Source organism: Galeopterus variegatus, unplaced genomic scaffold, assembly GCF_000696425.1.
Source record: "Galeopterus variegatus unplaced genomic scaffold, G_variegatus-3.0.2 Scaffold212, whole genome shotgun sequence".
Classification (NCBI taxonomy): domain Eukaryota; kingdom Metazoa; phylum Chordata; class Mammalia; order Dermoptera; family Cynocephalidae; genus Galeopterus; species Galeopterus variegatus.
In genome coordinates, this window is record NW_007726323.1 from 545,789 (window position 1) to 566,438 (window position 20,650).

Sequence of the window (20,650 nt, forward strand, 5' to 3'; positions counted from 1 at the left end):
ACTACTAATTTTTAGTTTCTTCTTTTTACTTGTCTGCATTTTCCAGCTTTTCCACAATTAAGATGTTATTTTTAAATTAACTTTACTTCAAAGATCCTGGTCCTAACACTTGAGAGGTAAATGTCATCTCTGGGGCTGAGACATTAAGGAGGAAGATCCCCTCCTTCCTCACAAGCTCCATCTGAGAGAAGGTCCAGTGCTCAAAGGACCAGAAATCTGACCCATAAAGGTTGTTTCAAGCCTGCTCTGGGGGAACAAAAGGTTGGCACCCACCTGTGTAGATGTCCATGAAGCTGTGCAGGGCCAGACAATGGGGGTTCAGACACATCTTCACCTGGGCGGTCACCACCTGCAGCCGGCTGGCTGTCAGCAGCCAGCACTCCTGGGGTCCAGCGGGGGAGCTAATACCGAAAAACATCACCAACAAAAAACAGAAGAGAAATCATCCTCTTTATGCAGTTCCAGGGCTCAGTGATCAGTGACAAAATTCTCAAGACTTTCAATGCAATAGGCAAATGAAGGTGCTGGAGCTTGGGTTCTAAGGTTTTCTAGATGGGCATTTCCACTTTTTTGGAATCTAGTCAGTGAAATTGCCCCTGTAATTAATGTAACTCTCAATTTATTACATAATTTAACCAATCCCACTGAACTCCCATAACCAAACTTTACGCTGGGCAGTCCAGATGCAAACTAAATCCTAAACTGTTGATAATAACTTTCAGCCACTTTCAACAGACATGAAAATTATTACCATTATTACTTTTAGCAATTGGAAAGGTAAAGGAAGCTTTAAAAAAGCAGAGAATAACATCTTCACAGGTTATAGCTTTAATGCTATCTGAAGAAAGGCGCAATATTAGCCAAGTGGGATGGGGCAGCTAAGAGCAGAGTGGAGGGGTGCTTACTTTTTTCCCCCTTTGAATAATGAACTGCTACAGAGAAGGCACTGTGTGGATGGAGACTCATAATAATTCGACCAAGAGGTTTGCTCGATGGTGACTGTCTCCTCACTCACGTTGGAAAGGATAAGTCGAGAGCTGTTGAGTTCATGAATCAAGGTGAAGACATCAGCCAGCTCTGACTCATTCTCAGGAATCTGCAGGACTTTGCGCAGCAGCTGCAGTGTGGACTGGCGTTGGATCTCCTTCTGGGCCACGCTCAGAGGCTCTGTGGCACTCAGCACATCTGGGAGTGGTAAGCTTGTCTCCTGGGAAGACAGTGCATTGATCACCAAGCACCCAGGGCAGAAAGAGCCAGACTCAGACTAAAATAATTAAAGCCTGTGTCTAGCTGAGGGATGGGCCCATGACTGAGAGGTGGGAAACCTAGGTTCCTGATCATCTCAGCTAATAACTCACTGTGTGACTAAAGGATAGTACTTTCTGTCTCTGGGGCTCCATTTCTCTATCGGTAAAATGAGAGGATTATACATACCTCTTGGCAGTGGATTCAATAGCTATCTCCCATTCCTCAGGTATGGAGGTTGGAAAATAACAGACCTAGGTTTCAGTTCTGGATATGCCACATAACAGCTATACATGTGGGGCCCAAGTCAATTTACTTAATCTTTTGAGCCTCAATTTCCTCATCTGTAAATGGGGAATAAAAATACTGGCAATTTCCTAGAGCTATTGTACAGATTAAATAAGATACTGCAAGTAAAGCACTTAGCACACTGCCTGTGATGCAATGAAGACTCTATGAATGGTAGTTTTGATATATCAAGAAGTACCTGTACTGCTTACAGTATTTATCTTTAATTCTTTGTGACTTCCGGGTACAACGTAATTTTATACACCAGTCAGAGGCTTCCAGGAACAAGGTTCTGAAATACTCATTAAAAACAGGTTCTTATTAGGTGGGTATCTTTTCAATGGAGGCTCCTCCCTGATCCTTTTTGCCAATGCACCATGAATCATTCCTCCTCTGTGCTTCCTGAGTGCATCTCTTTACTGCAGAATTCACCAGCTCATAGTTGCTTAAACCACTGTCCCCTCTTGTCAGTAGAATAGGATCTCTGCTTATTTACTGATTCCTAATACCAGTATGAGGCTTGGGGCACACAAAAGATGTGGATTCACATTTGCTGGACATATTATATTTTACTTTGTAGAAGTTAATTGTTTAATAACAAGAAGGAGCTTTTATTAACACTGCATACCTATGACAACTTTTGTCTCACCATCTGTAATAGTCTGGGTTCTCCTCCACTAGACTGTAAGCTCCTCAAGGAAAGGGGCTGTGTCCTACTCATCTCTGAAAGCTTCCCTAGAGTGGGCATTCAATACATGCTAGCTGAAAGAATGAACGAATGAATGACTGCAGAAGGGCTGACTGACACTAGAATGAGCTGTCCCAGGAGGCTGTGTTCCCAGTCATTACTAAGTTGAACCATGAGCTGGAAGACCATCTGGCAGGAATACTATTCTTTGGCTCTGAGTCAGAGATGGAGGATGGAAAAGACAGAAGACCATTCCAGCCCAGAGATGTCGCAGTCTTAATTACAGCAGCGGAAGACAAACTGCATAGAAATGGCCACTAGAGGGCTCCAAAGGGCAATACACACAAAGGCCCCTAGGTCTCTGACCAGTGTTTTATTTTGTGGAAAACAATAGTTATATTTTAGTTCTCCAAACTTTAGGGGACTCGAGGGTGAAAGAATGTCTGATAATGAGGGAAGATCTGAAGATCCTCATCCTTGGGGTGGGCAGCTATCAGTTAACCAAAGATAGAGGGATGTAAGTAAGAGTGGGATTTGAAATCAATTGGCAAGAGGTCCCTAAACAATTCCTGAATGACCTGAAAAATTAAGTCATTCCACCATCCTAGATCTACAGAGCAACATCCATTTCCATACTACAAACCACACAAACAGTTAAAATAAAATAGAAGAAATGAATGCTTAGAGCATTTACCTACACAGAACTCAATTCCACCTCATAATGAAAGATCGACACAGACTGTGTAGGCAAGCTCCAGTTAGAAGGTGTGGGGGAAACAGAAGAGGATTAGAGATTATGATCTCATATGGAGTAGAGCAGCAGTCAATACAGGGTGTGACCAATGCTATGGAAAGAGAAGCACATTAAACGTATGGAGAATCCAGAAAGAAAGCTCACTTCCAGCAGAGGGCATCTGGTGAAGCAAAAGAATCTGACAGAAGCATTTTGAATGCAATTTCAGAGGTGTACAGACTGTGTGAAGCTCAATTCTGAGTCTTCTCTTGGTTCTGAGAGTAAAATGCCCAGAGCTAATCCACCTTGCCCACCTTGTTATACTGATAGGGAAACTAAAGCTCAGGAGAGGGAAATTTCCAACTCAGGGTCACTCCCACCCAGGTCTCTCAATTCCTAGTCCCAGTTTTTTTTTTTCACTAAGCCATCAGTGCCGACATACTTTAATTCTATTTCCCTTTCTCACAAGGACAATAACCTCCGAATACTGCCACAAACACAGAAACAGACTTGGAGACCAGGAGGTGAGATTCATTGCCATAAAGGCCCCTCTCTGTGTGCAAAGAAATCTTTAAGCCTGAAGCAGTTTCCCCCATCTCACTAATCCTCTCCAGTTCCAAGCCCCCATAAGTCTCCCTTCTGAAATAACCTTCCTCTAGGCCTCTTCCAGCCTCAAGGATGTTCAGTGGGACCTACTTTCTAAAGAACAAACTGTTCAGTCTGGCACTCAAGACTTTCCATAATGTGGTCCTAACATGCTTTTCAGTTCTAGTTTTCCTTAACACTTCCCCTCCCGCCCACTGAGAGAGAGAGAGAGAGAGAGAGAGAGAGAGAGAGAGAGAGAGAGACACACACACACACACACACACTTCCTACAGACAAATGGAACACTCTTCACTTTTGCTCATGCTTGTGCTTGAGTATGGCACGCCTTCCCTTTCCATCTAAATCCTGCCCATCTTCCAAGGTAGACCTAGAGTGGCCAAGCTTCATCTCAGATCCTGACCTATTCTACGTGATCCCCTCTCCCCCCAAGGCAGGTCAGTGACATTTCTTCTCTTACTCTCACTCTAGTCATTCCATTTGCTGCTGCAAGTCCTATCACTTCCTGTTCACTTAAAAAAACTCACGTGAGGAAATTCTGAGGACCTCTGAAAATGCCCATTTTTCCTGGTTGTAATAAAAAGGGCCCTAAAGAGCCAAATGGAATGTATTTTACTATCCAAGTAGTTTGGCCCAACTTCAGAGATCAGGTTTGCCAGAACTGCTAGAAGTAAAGCTTTGTGATTAGCCAAAAGCTTTACAAAGAACCTGAGAGAGATGTGGTGATCTAATCTACAAAGTCTTGTGGCTGGCATTCTCCAACTACTTACCAAAAGAATAAATCAACTTACAGGTCCTTCGCCAGGCCTCTGAGCTAAGAGGATACAATCCTTTCATCCTCCTCTTCTTCCAAATCCTATTTAAAGCCTGTGCTGTTATTCCCTTTGGTGAATGAACTTGTCTCTCAGAGATCAAGGTACCTTGTCAACCCCCTCTCCTCTCTGAGCTAAGAGGATACAATCCTTTCATCCTCCTCTTCTTCCAAATCCTATTTAAAGCCTGTGCTGCTATTCCCTTTGGTGAATGAACTTGTCTCTCAGAGATCAAGGTACCTTGTCAACCCCCTCTCCCTGGCCATGAGGACAAGGAGGCCCAGAGGGAAAAAGGCACCTCAGGTTCAAAACATAAAATTTAGTTTCAGTTCTGATGCTCTAACAATATACTGTCATGTATTTAAAAATCCTTTTATTTCTACTAAAACGGGTTTGCTAACAGAGACCAACTCAAGGTTGGGGCATGTGTTTGGGGAAGGAACTCACAACAGTCTTTGTGGTTTTCTCAGTCCGGTCTTTGGCAAGGTTAAAACCACAGCTGGGACAAATCCGAGGTTTATGCCGGTTGGTGTAGACATAGCTACAAGAAGGATTCTTGCACTTTCCCCGGCCTCTTGACGTAGCCAGACCCAAATCCTAAAAAAGTAAGACAACCTTCAATTCTACAAAAGTTAAGTTAAACCTGGGGCAGAGCCCAGAACCAGAATGACCAGCTGTCAGTAAATCAGACAAGACAGCAGCAATTGCAAACCAGATTTAGCCTAACTTCTAAAAAGCCCTGAAGCAAGATCCCTTTTCTTCAGTTAATTTTAATATGGTTCAACTTAATACAGTAATTTTAACACACTTCAATTTTAATACAGGCTGTGTAATTTTGGCAACTCCAGTCCTTCCCTATCTGTGAAACAAGTGAGCTGACTCTCACACGTTAGAAATTCAAATGTCTTCAGGGTCCAGGCAGTTGGTAGAGTAAAGCAGACCTGTTCAGATAAGAAGTGCTAAAGATTGTAGGGAACTAAATATTTCAAGCCCTGCCTAAAGACAAATTTTAAGTTCTGGACTATTTAAACTCAAAGCTCTAGCATCTTGTCTCCTATGACAAGCACCTGTCTAATCAGCCAGCGAGAGAATCCTAGGCAGGCCCCACTAGATGGTAAACCTAGTGGTCTCCTGTAGCCAAAGGCAGTGGGGAGTGAGGGTATGGAGGGAAGGTAGTAATTAGGTCACTAGAAAAAGAAACCTAAGCATATCTCCACCATAAGAGACACATTCTCCTTAGGGATCAGGCTAGACTAGGCATTAACCCACCATACTATATTTTGTTGTTCATTACTGACTCCCCAGCACAGAACATGGCACAGAATAGGTGCTCAATAAATATGTTTTGAATGAATGAATGATCCTTTCTGAACCTGTCTGCCATTATCAGATGAGAATTTTTAAAAATCTAGCTGCTCTCTCAAAAGCTATTCATCTTACTCAAATCAGCCAGAGAAACTGCCGAAAGGTATCTGTTTGGCTGGTTGATACACAGTAAGGATCAACAGAATTAGAGAATATTAAGAGTGACAGAAGTCCCAAAGCCATCTAAACCAATGCCGCATTTTGTAGATGGTGAAACTGAGGACCAGAGAAGGAAAGAACCTTGCCCAGAATCACATGGCATACTAGCAGCAGAGTCAGAACCACTTTTGGACTAGGTCTTTCAACTGTCTAATGTTTATTCCACTGATCCATGCTGTTTACTCTGCAAAAGGATAATTCAGAGTCATACATTTGTTTATTGGGATGTTAATATGTGTTAAGTTAAAAATAAAAGGGGAGTGCGGAGGGAAAATCCTTTTGGGAAATGCTAGGCTAAGCAAAATAAGTCACTTTACTAAAGCATTTCTCAAACCCTTTAAGATATTAGTGTTACATCTGACTCTGTTTTAGGGAGGAAAAATGCAACATTGCCTAAACATCTTTGGAACACACTTTCTAGGCTAAAAGGTTCAAAGATTGCTGAATGCTAAATCTAGACTGGATTCTCATCTCCAACTATTCTTAATGAAAATATCCCGATCTCAGCTGGCCTATGCTTTATAGAGCTCACCTGGGGGAAAAAAGCAAAAAACAAAAAACCCACCTAGCAGATTGACTGAGTAGTTATCATTTGTATTAGTGATGGGATTTTCAGCATCGATGATCTATACCTCACTCTGTTCTCACTCCCAGCTACCATCACCCTCTACCACAAAATCAAAACAACCTCCATGTCAACCCACCACCTGGCTGCACACTTACCAGTGTGACAGTGCAGCTGTATTTATATGGAGGAAACATGTCGGGCTTGACCTCTACAACTTTCACCTGAGACATCCTACTGGGTGGGCCACTTGGTAGCTGTGGATCAGAACAAGTTGTTAGTGTTTTTGAACCTCAGCCACACTCCTGAGGCCCTGTGTCCTGAAACAACTTGAAGAAATAGTTTCCTGAGGAATGTGTAGAGCTAAGCTCCAAATAAGCCCACTGTACTGCCAGTTGGTAATCACCAGCTCACCAAAGGCTGAGTGTCATGTTCATATCCGGGGGTCGCCACACTCTTCTCTGCAGCTTCTAACACCACGTATCAGAAACATCATGAATCAAATTTACAACTACTATCAAGTGATAAAAGCATATAATAGCTATACACAAAAATATACGGTTGAATAATATTGGCATAGAAGAGAGTCTGACAGACTATTCATTAAAATGTTTCAAGGTAAGATGATGATCATGGTGGTTTCTCATCTTTATCACTATCTATAAAGTTTTCAAATGTCCTAAAAAGAATGCACGTATTACTTATATAACTAAAAAAAAGCATTCTAAATTAAAATTATTCTATAATAGAGAATTTAGGTTGATTTTTGGACATTTCATGTATCTGGTAACTGGTTTAAGACTAGCAAAAGAGCTTGTGGCTTTTAACAAAAACCCAATGTTGCTGATCAGAAGGGAACCATATATAGAGAAGACTGGGGATTTACCCAAGTGGCAGAGTGCACATGAATGGAATTTCAGGGCTAGAAATCAGCAGAGCTACCAAAACTGATTGGATGACTTCCTTCTATTCTGCAAGATCACACATATACCCAGAGCTGCCATCACATCGGGGTGGCAAACAGAATAGTTCTCAGAGTAAAAGCTGGTTAATATTCTTGTCAGGGCAAGTTTACAACTGTCAAAGAAAGTTACCCAACAAACAGCACACACATGGCAAGGGAGATGGCAGACTGACTCTCCTATGCTACCTTGGTCCGTGACACTTTCCAAACTACAGGCCACAATCAGCTGAGTGGTCATGAAATTAATTTAATGGGTTGGAACCAGCATTTTATAAACAGAAATGGGAAACACCAAAGTGACTACAGGTTAAGGGCAATGCTTCACTATACAGTTTTGTTTGTTTGGTAGTTGGCTGGTATAGGAATCAAACCTGGGACCTTGGTGTTATCAGCACCACGCTCTAACCAACTAAGCTAACTGACCAGCCCTTCATTAAATTTGTTTTTTTTTTTTAAAGATGACTGGTAAGGGGATCTTAACCCTTCACTTGGCGTTGTCAGCACCACGCTCTCCCACACAGTTACAGCCAACTGATTTTCAACAAAGGCATCAAGAATATACAGTGGGGAAAGGACAGCCTCTTCAATAAACAGTGCTGCGAAAACTGGACATCCACATGCAGAAGATTGAAACTGGACCCCATCTCTCACCACACACAAAAATCAACTCAAAATAGATTAAAGAACTACATTTAAGACCAGAAATTATGCAACTACTAGAGGAAAACATACATGAAATGGAAGTGGACAGCACTTTTTTGAGAGAGACTACAAAGGCACAGGTAACTAAAGCAAAAATACACAAATGAGACTACATCAAACTGAGAAGATTCTGCACAGCAAGGGCATTATCAACAAGGTGAACAGACAACCCACATAATGGGAGAAAGTGTTTGCAAACTACACATCAGACAAGGGACTAATATCCAGAATATATAAGAAACTCAAATTTTTAATGTGAGTGTTTACTGGGCTGTGATGTAAAATTGTGTTTGTTACTGAGGGTCATCGTCAAAAAAAGTTGGACTTAGGGAACTTTGATAATAACTATTATAGCCATATATGGCCAAAAAAAAATCCCAAATCTTAAAATCTAAGAATAAATGTGCTTGAACACATAGAATTTTAACAACTGGGAAATCTTTAATAGCTATTATCATTAAATTGAATAAATACAGGCCACAAACTAGTACAGAGAATAAGAGCCATGTTTTTGTTTTCAAAAAATCATATTAAAAATAAACACACAAATTCAGGAAAAGACTTGGAAGCTGAAAGAGCACATGCCAGGTTATCAATGATAATTAGTCTGGGTGACAGGATAACAAGGGACTTATTTTCTTTTTCCTTTATTTAAATTTTCTATGACAACTATGCATTCATTTTTAAAAGAAGGCTAAAGAGACAGGACAACTAAATGCAACATCTTATCCTAGAATGGTCCTACACCGGAGGGGGAAAAGGCTATATATAAACCCAAGTGCATAAAACTGACAAAATTAAAATACAAATGGGAGATTAAAGTAGTGTATCAATGTTTCAGTAGAAAGAATATCCCTATTCTTAGGAAATACACAAAGCAGCATTAAGAAGTAAAATGCCACGTAACTTAGCCTTAAATTTTGTGTAATTTACACACACACAAGGGGGAGGGGGACACACATAAGCAGAAAGAATAAAGCAAAATGGGCTAATACATTAACAGTAGGTGATGCTGGGTAAAGAGTACATGGGTGATCTTTGTATTATTTTTATTTTTGCAACATTTTTGATGAATTATTTCTAAGAAATTACTTAAAAAATAATCATTCATGTTAACCTCCTCCCAGGGTTCAACCAGCATAAGAACTGGGGTCTACCTTTCGCCTATGGCTTTGGTACACTAAATGGAAGCAGCCAGACCCCAAACAGCTCCCCCTCTGGAGAACGGGTCTTACCTTCACCTCACTGGTGCTAGATGGCTGTTGGATGGGCTGGCCCAGCTGCTTCAGTGTGCTTGGCTTCAGGCCACAGGTCCTCATAGAGGAAGTCTTATCTGAGAGAACCAGGAGCTGAGCTGGTGACTTAAGTGCATTCAAAGTCTCCCCAAGTCTTTCATCTCTATTCTCAATCCCCACTCCTGCCACCTTCCAATTAGACAGCCCCTCCTCCCAAGCCTGTCCCAGTCCTTACCACTTAGGGGAAAGGCCTGCCTGGCCCTGGGCAGTCCCATGCTGCTGCCTCTCCCCACATTAGCTGGGGCTGGCAGAATTGCTCTCATGGGTCTTGCTGCAGCCAGTAATGAAGGCTTGCCCCGTGCTCTGCCTTTAAGCTCTGGGATTTTGGGCCCAGTGGTGAGCAGGTCAACACTGAAAAAAACAAGAAGGGAAACTGCCTAGAAATTCTGCACCAAGAGGAAGAAAACCAAAGTGCAATCTCCAAACAGTACTTCAAGTATCCCCAATAAAAGGCTAAAGTACATAGCTTCATTCTTTAAGAATATAAAACCATCTCCACAATATGTTGGTAAATTTTTTTTTAAAAAGATGAAAAATTATGCATGTTATACTACTGTTTGTGTAAAAAAAGTGTGAAAAAATACATACATACATATATATATATATATATATACACACACATACTATATACAAATTTGCTTGTATATTTTTTCTTAAAATTATCTCTAGATACACAGAAGGTTGGGAATATTGACTATCTCTGGGAAATGGAAATGAATGACTAAAGGATGGGACAGAGGAGAAATTTTTAAAATATATTTTCATGGACCTTTTGAATTTGAACCACATTTGAATTGAACCATGTCTCAAAATATATTTCCTACTCAACAATAAAAATTTTAAAAATCATAATAATATAAACTAGAACTTCTAAACCCTGGTACTATTAACATTTTGGACCAGAAATTCTTTGTTGTGGGAGGTTACCCTGTGCATTGTAGGGCATATAGCATCCCTCTAAATTCTTCTAGATATCTACTCTCTAGATGCTAGTAGCATACCACCACCCCCTCCACCCAAGTCGTGACAACCAAAATGTCTGTAAACATTGCCAAAATGTCTGTTCCCAGTTAAGAATCACTGATATAAATAAGGGCCTTCAGTTACAAGAATACAATTGCCTCTGGAAAGGGCTACATGTAGAATCCAGTTAAACCTTTAAGGAAGAAAAGGAGAGGAAAAGACAGCCCAAATTTATTGACTTCTTCCTATTTGCAAGGCATCGGATTGCATGCTTTACACACATTTTTTTTCAGGCTGTACAGTCAGCCTATGAGGCTAAGATTTTTTTTTTAATACCCAACTTAAGATTTTTCAGAGGAGAGAACTGAAGTCAAGAGGCATGAAATGATTATGTCCAAAGTCAAATGGAAGTCAGGGACAGTCACAACCAGAACTGAATTCTCTGACCACTAGGCCAGGACTCTTTCCATAGGATACCTTACTAAGCTTCTCTTTCCGAATCCAGCATCCAAGATTGGTAACTCATAGTTTATAATACTGCCCACTGCCTGTACCAGCAAGACTCTAAGACATGCTTTGGGGAGAGACTGATGAGAAGATGTACAAGGAAGATGACAGCAGGGCATGGATAGCAAAGTGTAGGGAAAAGGCAAATCATGACATGTCTCTAGGCCTCAGTTTCTGTATCCCTAAAACAGGAACTGGGCTCTGCTGCCTCTCTCAGGAATGCTGTAAATGACATGGGATAAAACAAACATGGGACATTTCCAAAGCTGCTATTCTAAATACAGTCCTATAATATACAAACACATTGATTTACCCTGTAGGTTTTTTAGGAGAAGGGAGTAGACTAGAGGTGCTGGTCCCTCCAGCTAGGGGTGCTATGTCTGGTCCAGGACTGTCGTTCTCAGTTGTCCCCAGAGTGACCTGAGGTGGCACACCACACTTGATGACCGGCCTCTTAGTGGCTGTTGCACCACAATTCTCAGGAGCTTCCTTGATCACAACATGGGTATCAGAGACGATCACTTCCTCCCACTCATTCTCCTCACCCACTTCTCTTGGAGGAGCTACACTCAGGAGCTGGCTCACAGCTTCTGAGTTCTCCAGACTCAGTCTGGAGGCATTTTCCTTAGGGGAATTTTGCTCGGTGTTGACAAGCTGCTGACTTCTTTTAACCACAGAGCTTTTGGAGGAGACACCAGAAGCCAATTCCATTTTGACTTTGGCTGGCTTTTCCTAGAAAAAATAAGAATACCTTGTATGCATAAGACATTTTATAGTTAACAACAACATTAACAAATATTCTCACTGTGATCCTCTTAATAATAATGTATGGACAACAAATATTGAAACTGAGGCCGATAGAGAGGAAGAAGCTAACTTAAGGAATCAAGCACAAAACATGCCTAAATCTAAGTCTTCTGACTCCAGGTTCCTTTCATTTAATTACTAAACATTTCGGTGAGGATAAAGCTGTTTTCCCAGCAAATCTCTCATTGATATCCCTCTTACTGATATCCCTCATCAAACCAACTGATGGCATTTTGGGTTTGACTTTTGACTGTTCAAAACCTACTTCTCTGCACCTAGAAAAAGGTTGACATACTAACACGTTGGGCACAAAAATCCTAAACTGTTTACCTTGGTGGTCCTTTTATGGGCTTTAGTTAATCCCAATGTGGTCACAATCTCATGTGAATAGACTCAAAATTTACAAGTCACTTGGGGAAAACCTAATCCTTTGTCCCAGATTCTTTCAGGCAAGTCTTAAGAATGACTTACATATATGTCATATACTTTGCATTGGGTCAAATTAACTCAGTATATTAATCATGTGCTAGAAAATACTCAAACAGTAAAAACAGCAGCTGCCATCTCAGACTTTTAAAAAGTCCTTGGTGTCTTAGCTTTCATCCAATCAGTACTGCTGCGGAAATAACAGTATTATTTATATATACATATGCATTCATACACACACATACTTAAACATTTTTTTTTTAGAATGGTGGTTGTCTCTGGGATAGGTTTCAGAAAGGTTTTATTCCTTCCATGTACACAGGGTACTTCGAATAGTTCATGGAAAAATAGAATTAAAAGAAAATACAAATCTTTCCATGAACCGTTTGTAGTACCCTCCTATTGTGAAAAGCACTGTAAACTAGGAGACTTAATCTATAAAAGCTGGGTTCTATCTAGAGTCTGCTCCACCCCTAATTAGTTATTTGATCTAAGGGAAGTTTCACTTGCATCCTCATTTCCTCAGTATGAAATAACAAGAGAGCTGGGCTCTCAGTGTTTGTCAACAGGAGCAAGATAACATTTTGGGTGGCCCAATTCTTAACTGTGCAGGACTTCCCTACACATTGCAGGAAGTTTAGCATCCATGGCTAATGACATTAAGTTTTAGTATTATTTCCCAGTCACTGACTACCAAAAACCCCTCACATTTCCAAAGCCGTCTGGGCAGTGAATTTCCCCTGGTTAAGAACCAATAAAAGATTACCTTCGAGAACTCTCCAGTAAAGCATTCTCACATTCTACCATGCAACAGTCCACAAGGGCAAGTAAACATGGAGAAAAATTCCAAGTAAACTGCACAGAGCTTATTTACCAGTGGTAAGAGAAAAATCAATAGAAAAACAGGAGACTACACTTATCTCTTGAGATCTTTGAGCAAAACGCTGCCTACTAAGTAGGCTATTACAGACAAAAATCATTTGCAGTAAAATTGTATAATTTAAGAAATCTGAGCAAAAAACTCCACCTGGTGATCTCACATTTCCTATACTTGGCCTACCCCTTTTGATGTTACTTTCTTTCAAGATGGAAGGTAAATATGAGGGTATAATATGAATCTTTTCATGGACTTCTTGAAGACCCTTTGTACAACCAGCTGCTCCCTCAGAGAGACCTCACTTACTGCCATCAGAAAACCCATAGGAAAGAAGCCTTTAGCTAAATAGCCTTATATACTATCTTTTGTTCCATCCAACTCACTGGGAATTATGTCACAGGTTTCTTGGGCTAGTTCTAGCCAGTATGAACTCTAGAACAATACAAGAAAAGATGAGTCATTTCCTGACTTGCATGGAATTTGGAGCTTTTAGAAACAAATTATACTTGCTGCCTCAAAAATCCAGAACTCAAGAAATCTTAGATTCTGCAGCTAAACAGCATAGCAGTGCCTAAGAAGTGGGCTGTAATGGAAAAGGCACTGGCATAATCAGCTGTGTGAACTTAGCAAGTCACTTCTCCTGAATCTATTTTTCCTCAGCTGGAAACTTAAAGAGTTGAACTAGCTGATAATCAGTCACTTTTATCTCAAATTCTAAGTGCATTGATATTAAAATGTTACCTTCTTTCCTTCTCATTCTCATTCTGTTCCTATGAGATTTAAAAATCATAGTATCTACTCTTTACAAGGTAATTCTTGCAAAAACACTTTGGAAAAAATTCTGACTTATCAAGTCAAGATGAGGGAGGCAACTAGCTAAGAAAAAAACTGTTTTCATGACATAAGCTTGACCTTACTAAGAAAACCATAGCTCAAAAGTTATTTCTGGGCCGGCCCGGTGGCGCACTGCTACAGTGCACCGCTTGGGAGTGCGGCGGCACTCCCGCCGAGGGTTCGGATCCCACATACAGACTGGCCGCTCACTGGCTGAGTGAGCTGCGGGCGCGACACCGAGGGTTGCGATCCCGTTGCCGGTCCCGGTCCGGTAGGGGCGCAACACTGAGGGTTGCGATCGTTGCCGGTCACAAAAAAAGACAAAAAAAGGAAAAAAAAAAAAAAAAGTTATTTCCATCAAAGGAAAACACACATACACACGAAATAAAAAAGGAAGCCAAAGTAAAAACGGAGCCTGAAAGAGAGGCAAACCTACAATGATCACTTACACCTTTACAGGCACAAGCACAAGAAATAGGTCATCTGACAGACCTGCTCTGCATTGGTGAAGAGGGGTTAAGGATTCTGACTATCCAACACAATCTCCCTGCTAGAGCTGAGGAAATGCATTTTTGGAGAATAACTGGAGTGGGAATAAATTGATGGCTTCATAGAGGCCCATCAGAGAAGGCGGGCACAAGAAACTCAACAAAACCTCCTGAGAGACACTAGCACTAGGTCTTATCTAATCCTAGAAGTGGTAACATTAACAGCAACAGAAGAGATAATAATTATATTGTATTGCTGTCAATCATGATGATAGCAGGGAACATTTACTAAGGATTTAATATATACCAGGAACTGTGCCATCTACATGAGTAGTTTCATTTAACCCCTCTTGAGGTAGGTACTATTATTAACTTCCGTCTACAGATGAAACCTAAATCAAGGAATAGATACAAAATAATTTGCCCAAGTATATGTAACTAAAAACTTGGGAAGCAGGGGCTTGAACTAAGGAAGCTAACTCTGGAATTGTATTCTTAATTATTAATCTATTCTGCCTCCCAGAATCAGTGCTACCCTGAACTCCAACACTCATTCAGAGGGCAAAAGTCACCACCCCAGTATTTCTCAAAGGGATATTCTGTGGAAATTCCCCCAGAGGAATTTTAAGGTATGCTGCTATACAAGTTTTCTCTATACAAATAAATTTGGACCATGCTGAAATTAACACACGACAATCACAATCCTAGCCTAAGCAATTATCACAAAAACAATGCCCTCTCTTTCCTTTTCTACCTACCCAAATTCTATTGATCTTTTAAGTCCATCTCTTCTATAAACCCTTGTCTACTCCAGTCATTATAAATGTCTCTCGTTTCTGAACTAATTGAAAATTTACTCCCCATTCCACTCATTTTGGCCCTAAAAATTTATAGTCTCATATAAAAAACGTGGCAAGTATGTATGTTTTATCTAGTGAGTACCAAGCATACAACAGGTGGCAATATGTGTTGAACTGAACTTCACAGGGGTATACGTGTGATGCTCATTTATTTACTGAGCATCTTCTATGAGCAAAGGCCATGGGCGATGCAAAGGTCATTAAGGAGCTCACGATGTGACATAAATAAAAACACTGTTAAATGGTGATGACTGCTAAATAAAAGCGTTAAAGGCATAAACGAGGGTACTTGAAAAAGTTTGTGGAAAAACAGAATTGAAAGGTAATACAAATCTTTCCACGAACTTTTTGAAGTGCCCTCATATATAGGGAAAGTCATTCATTCTTCCATAAAGAAATGTAGGGATGTTTCATGGAAGAACTAACATTTACAGTGAGCCACGAACCATGGTTATGCATTCATACCAGACACGGAATAACCAATCAGCTTGGCTACAGGAAAGGGGAAGGGGAGGAAGGGGGGGGCGAAGGGGAGACGAGGAGGGGAAGAGAGGGGAAAAAAGAGAGAGGGGGAAGGGAAGGGGGAAAGGAGGGAGGGAGGGGGAGAGGGCGAGGTATACAGTTAGAGTTAGACTATGGAAGGCCTTGATTATCAGGTTAAGGACTTCCACTTTTAACAGAAACTGTAGAAGACAAAGGATTTTGACTTAAGAAGTAAAAAGATATAAACTATTCCTCTGAATAATAATTAAGTAGTCAGAGTAGAGATTGAATTGTTATAATTCAGCCCTAATAGGAAATGAGTAAATTAATATGGTGTATTCATTCATGGGAAATTACAAAGCAATTAAAGATAATCTTTTTGAAGAATACTTAATGGCACGATAAGTTACACGGAAAAACAAACAAACAAGATACAGAACTTATCCACAGAAAAAAAACTGAAAGAAAATACACCAAAATGCTATTCTTTGGACAGTATAAGACAGTGAATAACATTTTATTCTATTTTTTTCTTTTTTTATTTTTCAAATAAACTATTTATAACGAAAATAATTTACAGAAAATAAAAACGAGTATTAACTTTTTAAAAGTCACCTGTTCCTAAGGGCAACAAAAGCCTACTTTGTGGCACTTCCAAAGCAGCAATGGCCAATGGATCTTACCTTTGGGATCCACTTTCCTCCTAGGAAGTTACCACAGGCAGGGCACTTAGGTGGTTTGTGCCTGGTGACATAGGTAAAGGAGCAGCCTGGGCTGGTGCATGTCCCATGGCCCCGGCGGGTGTATGTAGTGGTCTGTAAAGAAAGAGCATGTCAGAATCAATATTACAATCCAACCTCCTCAGACTCTGATGACCATTATAACCACAACAAAACCAGGAGGACACCAACTTGTATAAGGATAGCTAATTCATGGTATCATAAAAGGTCAGAGTTGGAAAGGTCCTAACGTACAATGAGTTCACTTTTTAGAAAGGGAGAAACTGAGTTTAAATGGGGAAATCCCAAGGTTACAGTTAGGTACAGAAGAATGAAGAAAGTATAGTTGTTATTAAGTGAGGTACCACAGTGCTAAACACTTTACCAATAGCTCATTTAATACTCTCAGCAATGCTATTAAATAGGTATTACTACTACTTAGGTTCAGAGTGGTTAAATGCTTTGCCTCAAATCACATAGTGACTGAAGGGCAAAGCTAGGCCTAGAACCCAGATCTCTAAGATTCTTGGTCCAAGATTCCTTCTATGTGCCCAGCTGTACACTCTAGCTCTGAATACTTCGAAGAACTGCTTCATCTTCATTCTTTGTATGTAAAACTCAAAGAACCTAGGACCTAGGATTCACAGATAAAAAAAGACCCATGGGCACTGAAAAAAATGAGAAGGAAACCCAGGAGTAGAAACCTGGTCCTTTAACACTCACCTAAATTTAGGTATTTGCAAATGAATACATTCAGCCACTGGCTGTCACCAGCACCACTGATCTCTCTTCCAGCAGAATATATTGTAATAGGTTATTACATTTCAGATACAAATAGAACCTACTCATTCATCAGTTATGCATTATTTCTAGATTATTGCAAGAAAACATTTCCCTGTCAGATTTTTTCTGTTACTTATGAATGTTTACTCAGCTGTTAATCCCAGCTTCCCTAGTCTGGCCTAAAAGCAAAACTCTCCTTTGGGGAAATACCAAACTGCCACTAGCTACCTCTGCCAGGAAGCCTAAGGAAAAGGAGATTATAATTATGGTATCAAGTCAAGTCAAGGATGAATGTGAAGTGGTGTGGAACTAAGAAAAGAGACCAGACTTTTGGGTTCCAACTTTGTAACTAACACAGTGAATGACCTGGGGGGAAGTCACCTTAACACTTGGGCCCTAGGTTTTCTCCCTTGTAAAAATCACCTGCTCTTCCTATTCCACAGGTATGTCCTGAGAAGCAAATGAGGCAAGTGGTGAGGAAACACGTCACTTAGTAAATCATAAAAGATTCAACAGGTTTGTGAGGGATTATTATTGGAATATAAAACATTTCTGATTTTTTTCACAGACTGTGGCCCAATATAGATTCTTCGTTCTGAACACCCCCAGAAAGCAGAGTAAAATTTAAGATAGGTTAGTTCTATAACTAAGTTACTATGAACTTGGAAATACTAAATAGAAACCTATAGAAATGATTTTAGAAAAAAATGTTAGTGTTCAAGGCTGATGTTTCAGTCCCAAGTATTATTTATAAAATACTTTTCTAGAAGATCTTTGCTAACAGTTACTAGAACATGAAAGAACAGTAATTTCCAGGAGAACAAAGGCTCAGGAGAAATAAGCAGTTTCTCCATGAATCAATTTGCAGTGGCTGTACCTTTTTTAAGATACTGCAACTTTCTTATCCAAGAATACACTACTTATCCATAGTAGGGTTTTATGAAGATAAGACAGACTGTGAAAAGTTAAAAATGTATACTATTAATTCTAAAGAAGCTACTAAAATAACCAAAACAAAATCAATAGCTAATAAGCCAATAAAAAAGAGACAACAGATTAATAAAAAACACTCAAGAGGGCTGAACAGTTAGCTCAGTCAGAGTGCAGTGTTGTAGCACCACAGTCAAGGGTTCGGATCCCCGTACCAGCCAGCCGCCAAAAAAAAAAAATGAGTGTTTGTTAAAAGACAAAGATTCTCAGATGGGTCTTGCTTTTATGTCCAAAGTATATGCTGCCTAAAAAACAAAACATACACTTTAATTGCAAAGATATAAATTGGTTAAAAGTAAAAGGATGGAAAAAAGATATACCTTGCTAATAACAGTTTTATGTCCAAAGTATATGCTGCCTAAAAAACAAAACATACACTTTAACTGCAAAGATATAAATTGGTTAAAAGTAAAAGGATGGAAAAAAGATATACCTTGCTAATAACAGTAATCAAAAAAAGTCCAGACATCAAAGTAAATTTCAGAGTAAAGAATATTACTACAGATAAAGAAGGTCATTTCATAATAATGAAAGGGTCAATTTATCTAGTGTACATAACAATCATAAATGTTTACGTACTTAGTAAGCAAGTAAACATACATGACACAAAAACTAACAGAACTGTAAGAAGAAATAGACAAATCTACAATTATAGTTGGATGCCTTCTCTCAATAATTAATAGAAAATCAGTTAAGGATATAAAAGAGTAGAACAACATTATCAGTCAACTTGACCTAATTTGACATCTATAGAACACTCCACCCAACAGGAGAATACACATTCTCTTCAAGTATCCACAGAACATTTATCAACACATACCATATTCTGGGCCATAAAATAAGTCTCGATAAATTTAAAATGATTCAGGTGTTACAAACCATAAAATTCTAGCCATAACGGAATTAAATTATACTTCAAAAACAGAAAGATATCTGGAAAATCCCCAAATATTTGGAAATAAATAATACACTTCTAAAGAATTCATGGGGGCTGGCTGGTAAGCTCAGTTGGTTCGAGTGCAGTGTTGATAACACTAAGGTCAAGAGTTCAGATACCCTTTTCTCTCGCCACCAAAAAAATAAAAAATGGGTCAAAAAAATAAATTAGAAAGTACTTTGAATGGAATGAAAATGAAAACATACCATATCAGAATTTGTGGGATGCCACTAAAGCAGTGCTTAGAGGGAAATTTATAGCACTAAGTACTTATATTAGAAAAGAAAGAAGGCCTCAAATCAATGACGTCTGCTTCTACCTTAAGAAACTAGAAAAAGAAAAGTAAATGATAAATAACAGGGTAGAAATCAGTGAAATAGAAAACAAAAACAAAATAAATATTGAAACAATACACTGTACTCCACAAATATATAAAATTAAATGTTAAAATAAAACAAAGAACAATAAAGAAAATAAATCTAAAAGCTGCTTCTTTGAGAAGAGCAATAAAATTGATTAACCTCTACCCAGGCCTATCAGGAAAAAAAGAAAGACTACCCAAATTACCAGTATCAGGAATGAAAGAAGTGAAATCTCTACAGATTCTCAACTACAGATTCTATAGATATTAAAAGTATAAGAGTTCTTCAAAAATTTAAATACAGAATTACCACGTGATCCAGCAATTCCACTCCCAGCTATATACCCCCCCAAAATTGAAAGCTGGGACTCTAATACTTGTACACCAAAGATCATAGCATTATTCACAACAACCAAAAGGTGGAAACAACCCAAATGTCCATCAACAGATGAATGGATAAATAAAATGTGGTATACACACACAATGAGTCAGCCATAACATTTTAATACATACTAACAGATAGATAAACTTTGAAAACATTACGTTAAGTGAAAGTCACATACAAAAGGGCAATATATGTACAACTCCACTTATCTGAAGTACCTAGAACATGCAAATTCATAGAGGCAAAAGGCAGAACAGAAGTTACCAGTGGCTGGGGTTTAAGAAGGAATAAGTTACTGTTTAGCAAGTACAGAGTTTCTGTTTGGGATTATGAAAAAATTCTAGAAATTAATATTGGTAATGACTGCACAACACTGTGAATGTACTTAATGCCACTGAATTATGCACTTAAAATATGCATATTTTACAGAAAATTTTTTGAAAAATAGTAATAGAGAAATGTTATGAACAATTTTATGTCAATAAGTTTGACAACCTAAATGAAGATAATTCTTTGAAAGACAAAATACTAAAAGTTCATTCAAAAATAGATCACCTGAATAAAATACTCCTATATTTATCTTTTTAATTGTACTTACAGTTAAAAACCTCCCCACAAAGAAAACTTCAGGACTTCAATGGTAATTCTACCAAACATTTAAGGAAGAAATAATGCTAATACTACATAAACTCTTCCAGAAAACTGAAGAGGAAAAAGTACTTCCAAACTTATTTTATGAGGCAACATTATCCTGATATGAAAAGCAAAGACTGTACAAAAAAATTAGAGAGCAATATCCTTCATGAGCATA

General features: G+C 39.2%; 1 protein-coding gene across 2 annotated transcripts in view; it reads right to left on the reverse strand.

The window, feature by feature from the left end:
* The window catches only part of HMGXB3 (HMG box domain containing 3), a 50,095-nt gene that overhangs the window by 18,738 nt on the left and 10,707 nt on the right, over window positions 1-20,650 (reverse strand). For both annotated transcript variants that reach the window (XM_008565905.1, XM_008565906.1), the window contains 8 exons: window positions 16,348-16,479; window positions 11,203-11,621; window positions 9,595-9,770; window positions 9,360-9,457; window positions 6,617-6,715; window positions 4,817-4,966; window positions 906-1,207; window positions 274-401 (listed from right to left, as the gene is read on the reverse strand). In XM_008565905.1, the coding sequence (XP_008564127.1) occupies window positions 274-401; window positions 906-1,207; window positions 4,817-4,966; window positions 6,617-6,715; window positions 9,360-9,457; window positions 9,595-9,770; window positions 11,203-11,621; window positions 16,348-16,479 (1,504 nt within the window). The remainder of the gene's footprint in view (window positions 1-273; window positions 402-905; window positions 1,208-4,816; window positions 4,967-6,616; window positions 6,716-9,359; window positions 9,458-9,594; window positions 9,771-11,202; window positions 11,622-16,347; window positions 16,480-20,650) is intronic.